Source organism: Thunnus thynnus, chromosome 3, assembly GCF_963924715.1.
Source record: "Thunnus thynnus chromosome 3, fThuThy2.1, whole genome shotgun sequence".
In the NCBI taxonomy this organism is placed as follows: Eukaryota; Metazoa; Chordata; class Actinopteri; order Scombriformes; family Scombridae; genus Thunnus; species Thunnus thynnus.
Genome location: NC_089519.1, coordinates 7,371,765 through 7,380,667, shown reverse-complemented (window position 1 = coordinate 7,380,667; position 8,903 = coordinate 7,371,765). Strand labels below are relative to the sequence as shown.

General features: G+C 40.4%; 1 protein-coding gene across 1 annotated transcript; it reads right to left on the bottom strand.

Annotated features, from left to right (window-relative positions):
- Window positions 1-1,956: 1,956 nt before the first annotated feature.
- On the bottom strand, window positions 1,957-6,853 carry tekt4 (tektin 4). The gene is made up of 7 exons (XM_067583085.1): window positions 5,302-6,853; window positions 4,157-4,227; window positions 3,878-4,021; window positions 3,024-3,110; window positions 2,757-2,892; window positions 2,523-2,677; window positions 1,957-2,424 (listed from the first exon to the last, which is right to left on the bottom strand). Exons 1-7 carry the CDS (start codon window positions 5,827-5,829, stop codon window positions 2,211-2,213), a joined length of 1,335 nt encoding a protein of 444 aa, XP_067439186.1. The 5' UTR covers window positions 5,830-6,853; the 3' UTR covers window positions 1,957-2,210.
- Between the last annotated feature and the right edge of the window lie 2,050 nt (window positions 6,854-8,903).

Sequence of the window (8,903 nt, the reverse complement as noted above, 5' to 3'; positions counted from 1 at the left end):
TAGTATAGTGGAACACCAGTCTCAAACATGACAATACTGGATCTTGAAATTACATACTTACCTACTTTATTACTATTACTACTTCTTTGTTACTTCTGTAACATATTGTAAGGTAGCATAATCCATGCAGTAAAGAGGTGCTATTATTTTTGTTGTCAATGTCATTGTGTTACTAGTTTTTGTTGGAAGACAAATACAAAAGTTAATCCTGAGATATGTTTGAAGTGTTGCATTATGGTTGCATTATAGTGCATTTCGGATGTGAAAGTAACTGTTTTGCATAGTTGCATGTTAAGAGAACTGTGTGAAGAGTTTTGAACAAGTGAAGTCACTACAGAGAAATGTGTTACATCCTGTTTATTTTGGTGTTTCCTGTCCACAGCTTTGGGTTGATCATCTGACTTTTGGGCTGAACTATGCAGCTCTCTCTCTCCACCTTCCTGGAGCACCTCTATGGTGTCTGGTATATGCTCTTCATTTATCTTTTCATTTATTCCAATAAACTTTCATGCAGTAAACTTCTATCCTGGTATTGTATCCATTGTGTTTGGTGTTCAAGTCAGCCATAACACAATAAGGCTCATCTGGGATATAAACCTAGTCCTTTAGTTTGTGGTTAGTTAGTGAAGTCATTTATGTGTTGCCACATGGGGTAGTTTGTTTAACTTGCCCAGTTGAGTAAACCGGCAGGTTTTGGACAGACCAGCACCACTTTGTTATTTGTGTGTGGTGTGCCTGGGTGCACCACCAAAGATAAGTATGTAAAGTAAGGTAGTAATCCCTTCAGGTAGGAAGGGAACTGGGTTAGTTCTAGAGTAGTGGATTGAACATATAAAAAAACCCCAACTCTGTCTTAAGAGTAGCAGGTTACAGCACATGATGACCTCTGTGTGGCCTGCTTTGTGTGTGAATGAGCCTGTGGTGTAGGCAGAAATTGTATTTTGGGTGGGCCAACACAAAAGTGAGTGAGCCATTTTTTTCCAGAAATACTGACTTATGAAAAGTTATAAGAAGAAGAACAAACATAAAAAAACTGAAAAAACGAGTGACCTCTTTACTTTGCAACGTCCTGCATCACAAAGGCAATAACAGCAAAACACTGCCTTAACATGCTCAACCAACAGCAACAGTCTATAAAGGCTGTCTCTTAAAAATAAGTCTTTATTTAGTTAAATAAAGGACTGAAGATAGTCATTACTCTGCTGGACAGCATAGATAAAAAGTGTCTTCTATAGCCAGTTCAGTCTAAAATACAGTATATTTGCACAGGCAAGACCAGCTGCTCGTTGGCTTTACAGTGAACGACACTGTTAATTAACTATTTTATTGCATAAAGTGGCAACTAAACATAAACCCAGACAGCAGAGGTGTTAACTGACAGAAATCCCACATGTAATAGATTATCCCTTGTGCATTCATTATAGCCTACAGCTATTGTTTGCACGAAAAAACAAATCTGCACATTTTACAGAAAACTGCATCCTTGCACTCTATTCTATCAAGAAAACTATCCATACCACTGTGACTGATTTTCCATTCTTGATTGTGCAGGCAAATACATATAAATTTAGCTGTGAATGTGGTTCATAAATGGCACATAAATCGGCGTGTGAACCCATAGCCATGAAAACATGATTTCAGTTGGAAACCCCCCAAAATCCCCTCCCATAAAATGTTTGAGTTTATTAAAAACTTGCAGAGATCCCACCACAGCAGAAGTGGTACATAAGTACATCTCCCCGTTGAGAGAGACACTGTGTGCATTATGCACAAGGCCAACACCCTTATTGTCTGTTCAAATGTTTGTTCTAAATATAAAAATATGTCATTGCTTTTACTCTATTTTTACATTCAGGCTTTCACATTCACACCAGTTATGAACTGCTTATACAGTAGTGTTTGATTAACAACTAAACCGATATAACAATTTTAAGCACCTGCACTCTTGGTAAGAAGTTCTGGATGACTCATTTTATTGACCTTTTGACAAAGTGATTAATAAATCAGAAACCAGTGTATAGCAACAGTAAGCAAATCAGTTTTTAATCATGTAATGGACTGAAATACAACTAAATATGTTTACTGAGTTTTCGGGCTCACTGATAGAAACAACACACCACCACAAAGAGACAAAACAATTCAAGATTTTAAACTTAGAAAAACTAGTGAAGCCAAAGCAAACTCCACACAAAAACTCAGAGTCATCGTCTTCAGTATCCTGATAGTGTGGAGATTGTTGGGTAGCGTTTACGGTGAGTCATGCATTTGTCTCTCTCTATGAACAGCGAGTTGGTTTTACACATTATGTCCTTCTCAAGGGCCATGCGGGACTCCTCCAGGTGGGACAGGGAGCCTCTGGCCTCGCTCAGCTGCTGGTGCAGAGACGCCAGAGTGGCATCAATCTGCCTCACCTCCCCTTCCAAACTACAGACACAGACAGCAAAAGAGGAGATGGAAAGAAAGAAAGATAAAGAGATCAATAGAAAAAGCTGGGACACTTATGTGTGTGTGTGTGTGTGTACCTGAGCTGGGGTTCATCTCTGCAGAGCTCCATGTTGGGTCTGAGGGACCGAAGGTAAAGCCTGGACTGAGCTACTCTTAAAGGAGCCTCTTTGTTGTGGATGGCCTGCTGCAAAGCCACGATGTTCTTCTCCTGGGCTCCAATCTGCTCCAAGGTCTACACACACACGATCATACAACATCAATCCAAATCAATGAGTCAATCTCTTTGTCTGCCTGCCTGTCTGTTTGTCTACCTGTGTGAGCTTCATCTCCAGCTGGGTCTTGGCCTCTATCAGCTCCCCACAGCGCTGGCCGAAGGCTCGGTCCACACTGGAGCACTGGACTCTCAGATCGTCAGTGGTGTCCAGCAGCACTTGTTCCACCAGCAGTCTGACACACAAACAGAAGACCAGTTTTTTTTTTCCTGAAAATGTTAAAACAATGAACTCCAGTGTCACTTTCAGCTCCCATCACACTGAGGCTAATCTGCCTGACACAGTGGCAACAGAGAGCGCTCTGACCTGAGACTGTGAGTGGCATGTTCCTCCTGCAAGGCCTTAGACAGGTTGTCCTGCGTAAACTTTGTCCATGACGTGTGGTTACACATCCTGCAGCAGACCAGAAGCCAGATTGTGCATGAAAGGTTATTGACACATTTCCTCATCTTTATTCACATATTTACAGTACCAGTCAAAAGTTTGGACACACCTTCATATTCCCTTAAATAAGAAAGTGTGTCCAAACTTTTGACTGGTACAGTATGTCATGTTTGGCTTTCATCAGGTGTGGTCAGATTACCAATGGATTGGCTCGGGTCTACTGTAGCGCCCATGGTTTTAGCATTTGCATTTGTCGCAGTTTCTGTAACAGGATGGTATTTTATGGGGTGGAGTTGTTAGCCCCACACCCAGCCCCCAACCTGGAGGGCCAGGTGCTGCTTTTCGTCTGGCCTCTACCCTGAAACCTGCCTGGCTTGGTTGGACCTGCTGGGGGTATGACCCCTGCCGGTATAGCCTTCAGAGTTATGGAGGCAAACAAGCAAGGTAGCAACACAAGAGGTGTCGCAATGTGGTGCTGGAAATTAAACACTGGTGGCTCCAATGGCTCGGACATGTCCTCAGAATGGACCAGGACTGCTTTCCTAAAGTTGCCTTGAGATGGACTCCACCTAGAGAGAGGAAACAAGGGAGGCCAAAAACAACCTGGCAGAGAACTGTGACCTCGGAACTGAAAACGGCTAACGTCTAACTCTAACTACACAAAATACTGCACAGGATGGGACCAGATGGAAGCAGGTAGTCACGGACTTATGTTCCACAAAGGAACGAAGAGGATTAAGTAGGTAAGCATGTCATGTATTTATACACAGACTCACTGGTCCTGCACAGTGGCTGAGCTGGGGTGGTGCCGTGTGTCTGGACTCATATTAGTGTATCTCCCACTGAGGTCATCAAAGTTGTAGGCCTGGTACTTATCAGACCAGTCCATCTCGAGCATCTGCTTGGCCTCTCGATTCATCCTGACACACAGAGACACAAATCAAAAGAGGACCAGGGATGACGTTTTATAATATTATAACATTTATAATATTTATATATGTTATATTTCTCATGTTGGGCAGCTTAAGTTCCAGTAAACAGGGTTTGACACTCACTTTATCTGGCTGACAACCTGAGTTGTAGTTCTCTTCAATAAAGCCTGGATGCTCCTTATCAAGTCCACTTCCTACAAAAAACGCAGTTACACTCCTGGTTAATGTGTCACACTGAGCCCTCTGCTGGAGCTGTTTCACTGTTACACTGAATCCAGTAGACACTTTGCTTTAAGCCTGTTACTGTAAGACTAGGGCTGCAACTAATGATTATTTCCATTATGAATTAAACAGTCAATTATTTTCTCAATGAATTGAGTAGTTATTTGGTCTATAAAATGTCAGAAACTGTTGAAAAATCTCAATCGGTTTCCCAAAGCCCAAGATGCAACCTAAAATGTCTTTTTCCCTGACCATACAGTCTGCAACCCGATGATTATCGTTCAGTTTATCGTAGAATACAAAAGAAATCAGAAAATATTCACATTTAAGAAGCTGGAATAAGAGAATTTTAGTATTTTTTCTCAGTCTCACTCAAAACTTATTATCAAAACAGTTGCTGACAAATTTTGTTGATCGATTAATTGATTAATCCTTGCAGCTCTATACAACAATGAATTCATTTTTTTTAGAGCAGAAACAATGACACAAACATTGATTAATCAATTGACAAAATATTAATTGGCAGCTATTTTGATAATTGATTGAAAATGCCAACCTAGTTCAAACTTCTCTGTTGCCACTTTTCTTTATCTTATGTGACAGTAAACTGAATATCTTTGGGACTTTGGACTGCTGGCTGAACAAAACAAGCTATTACTATTTTAAGAAGAAAATAATTGAAAATAATTAAAATATTTGGGAAATGAATCAATAATGGAAATTATCATTAGTTGTTACCTTAAGATTTTGGACTAAATATTGATGAGTCTTTAAGCTGCTGACTTCATAAGTATTCATTTTGACATTTTCGTTTATTCTGTGAAAATATTTGCTGTATTTATGTACCTTTATCATTCGCTTTTAGTTATCCCTTATTTAAAATTAATTGATATATTATTAGTTTAAAATTCACATTGAACTCATCAATTCACAATTTTTTATTCATATTTCTTTATTTTGTTCAGTGACATTAATCACAATGATTTAAAGTGATGCCCTGTTTCACTTTGACACACATCTCCAGTTCACATGACCTCTATGTTCACCTTTAACAGTTCCTCCTCCACTGTGTCTCTGACCAGGTCTGGTCCCAGTCTTCTTGTCCTGCAGTTCAGATTATCGGTAGCGATGGCGTACGGAGTCTCGGTGGCGTCCAGCGCCTTCTCTAGCCGCGTCTTCAGCGCCAGCAGTGACTCGGTGTCGGCCAGTAGCTGCTCGATGTGCCGCTGCAGCTCAGACCTCCAATGGTGGATCTCCTGGAGTCTCTCTCCCAGATGACATGTTCCCTCGGCCTGGGTCCTTAAAGTCGCCGTCTCGGTGTCCTGGTACAGAGTTTTGGACCCTCGCTGGATTCTCCGGGCTTCATGTTGGTCGGAGCCTGCCTGCTGGAGGATGCTATGGTATTTGGAGAACCACTCAGCTGGGGTGTACTTAGCGGAGCGGTACCCCGCGGTGGCTGAACCCGAGGACGGCTGCGGGACCTCCGGCTCTACTGGAGGCTCCTTCTCCGGGACTCCCTGGGCCACCGCTCGGCTGTCAAAGTGTGGCCGTGACACTAAAACCTCCCAGCTCATTTTCTGACAATTATAGGATTCTTACTTGAAAAAAAAAAAACACATCAAACTGTAACAAACAGCTACACCAGAAGTTAAAGTGTCAACAGTGGTGAACAGTTTTCAGTCCCGAGACAGTTTGTTTGGTGTTGCCTGGTTACAGGTGCTGGCAGGGGCAGCTTTGGCTCAGGTGACTAATTATCAAATGAGCTGATTGAAGGAGAATATCACTTATTAAACAAGTGTAACATACACAGTACAGTTTACTGAAATAATCACTAATAAAAACCTCTAATAGCCGATAAACTGTCCATACTCTGACCCTTCACACTGTCCCCTCATAATTAGTCTGTATACAAAATCTCTGAACTACGAATCCATTTTTCATTCATAAATACCTCATCAGTCAGCAATAAATGGCTGATTAATCCTTAATTAAAGTTTCAGAGAGCAGAGAGAGTGAATTCTTTAGGTTTTGCACTATTTGTTTATGAAGAAAAAACATTCACAACCACTATCATTACAACTACTACTATATTATGGTCTCATCTTACATAAATCGGGAGAACATAACAGCCAGAATGATTTCAGTGAATGTTATTGAATGTGGAGAATGCAACAACAGTTTTGAATGGTGATTTTTGAATAAATATCGGTCAAATTAAACCCGAAACACTCCCTGGGTCACTTAGAAAAAGTCATTAAATTTCAGGCTAAAACAATGGCGTTTGGGGTGTTTTTACTGCTCTGAAATGTAAAATTGGGTTGAATTTGACCTGAATAGTATGTAAAGGTAAAACTGTAATGATGATTTTTATATATATACTGTATATTCTATATGTTTTTCCCTTACTGAGCTTAAACCTAAGATTTTTACTCTCTCATACTTGTGCAATGAGATGTAACAATAAAGACCTTGAATACAAGTTTACAACACGGCAGACTGAATCATGGTTAATGTTTTGCATGTGTTTGTGTGTGTTTGAGCATATTGTGTGTAAAACATACCTTGCACTTTGTAATACTTATAAACCCTAACAAGGGCAAATGTCAGGCTCAGCAGGACAGGCAGAATTGCAGGGGCAGTAAAGAGGGGGGGGGGGGGGGGGGGGGGGGGAAGCATGTATTTATAATGTAGACATAGAAGATGAGCTCATGGATGGTTGTAGTTGAGTCAGCTAAGAAGGGACATAAGAGTTTTGGCCAAATGCTAATGATATGTTTCTGTGTCGAGTGTAATAAACATGTAATGATCACTCTAAGACAGAGATCAGAGAGAGCATATACACACAATAACTCACCTAAAATAAAATCAGACACCACATTAGCATTGAGTAAAAGATCGGAATACTTCTTCCACCACCAGTGATAAGTCAAAACACGTCAGCTAATGCCAGTTTTTGGAATTACATTGCTTGGAAATCACTTGGGACCAAATTTCCTTAATGCCAGCTGTTGACAGCAAATAAAGCAACACACTGAAAATTTACAGAGTGCATGTACCTTCATTAAAGTCTCATTACAAACAATTTCTGTTGTACGTCTTTGTTTGTACATCATGATTAGTAAAAAATGTCCTATCAGTGACAATCAGGAAAGTTTGAATCAGGCCATATGATTATAACCTGCTAGGTCATTCTTTTTTTAAATATATTTTGGGGCATCTTTATGTCTTATTGGATAGCAACAGTTAAGATATGACAGGAAACAAGAAGAGATAGAGATGGGGAAAGACATGCAACAAACTTCTGCTGCTGGAATTGTATCGTGGATATTGTGTTTACGTTGTATACGTCTGAACAAGTAGACTACCGAGGCGCGCCTAGTCACTGTTTCTTACTGATGAGTACACTGCAGACTCTGTCGTTTCTACATGACAAGCTTTTTTATGTTGCCCTATATTTGAAGTGTCTAAAGATGGATTTAGGGTGGTTTGCACTTGAGCAATATGTCAACTGATGGTCCCAAACAAATCAAGCATTATTGTTCTACTTTCAGTGGTGGGTGCACACTTATCATATATTCAGCTGTATTGTCTGTTGCTCATTTCATAATCTTACCTACAGACAGTTGAATCTTGGTGTAGTTACCAACACTCCATTGTGGGTCTGAACCAGACCAGTATGTCCCAGCATCACCTGCTTTCAGCTCTGTGACGTTGACCAGAAATGAGCTGGAAGCAGCATAATTTCGCAGTGTGAACCTGTGGTCCGTCCAGTCTGAGCTTCTTTGACTTGTCACCATGACTCTACAGTTGTTACGGTGGTCTCCCCTTCAGAGGAACTTTGTGTTTGTCCTGTGTTGTGGTGAATAGGGACACTCCATAGTTACTGGGAGTCCCACAATGGTGCTCAAATTGTGGGATTTCACACCACTCTGTCAAAGAAAAGACAGTTTGAGCAAAATGATTTAGCAATTTGACAACAGTGCAATTTGCAGTCAGGATAGTCTGTGTATTTCTTTTATGGTAAGCCTTTTCTTCAAATACATTTCTGTCCGATTATATATAATCTTCAGAAGCCCACTATTCAAACTATCTCAGTGTCTGTTTCACACAAAACTGTTTTCTTCAGGCACATTCTTTCTTGTTCAGTGGATTTAATCATGTACAACTCTTTAACACTCATCCCTATGAAAATGTATCTGTAAAAAGTAAAAAAGCTTAGATATATGAGATATGAATAATGAAAATATCAACAATGTAGAAAAATGTATCCCTCCTCCTCCTCATCATCATCATTTATACTGTATATTTGTTTGTTTACCTGGCATTATGTTCAGCTTTACTTCAGTGTAGATATCCCTTCTGGCACTGGTCAGTTCACACCAGTATGTCCCAGTATCCATAAGACTAAGATCAGAGATGGTCACTGTGAAAACCCATTTCTTTGTGTCAAGAAATCATAGATGGAGTATCTGTCCTTCCTCACTTGTGTAGTTGTAATAAGAACATTATTGTCACCACAGTCATTCCTGCAGGTAGCTCTCATAAGAACCCCCCCCCCCCCCCCCTCAATTCATGACAAACTGATACCAAACAGTATTTAACTGTCAGAGCACATCCGTTGTGATGTCTTCAGTGTTATATTTCATTT

Bases quoted from the DNA above. Each gene is read 5' to 3' on its own strand.
- tekt4 (XM_067583085.1), bottom strand. From the start codon at position 5,829: ATGAGCTGGGAGGTTTTAGTGTCACGGCCACACTTTGACAGCCGAGCG. The intron at 4,228-5,301 runs GTGAACATAGAG...CGTTTTTTGTAG, and splicing joins TGGAGGAGGAACTGTTAAAG to GAAGTGGACTTGATAAGGAG. The intron at 2,893-3,023 runs GTCAGAGCGCTC...TTTGTGTGTCAG, and splicing joins CATGCCACTCACAGTCTCAG to ACTGCTGGTGGAACAAGTGC.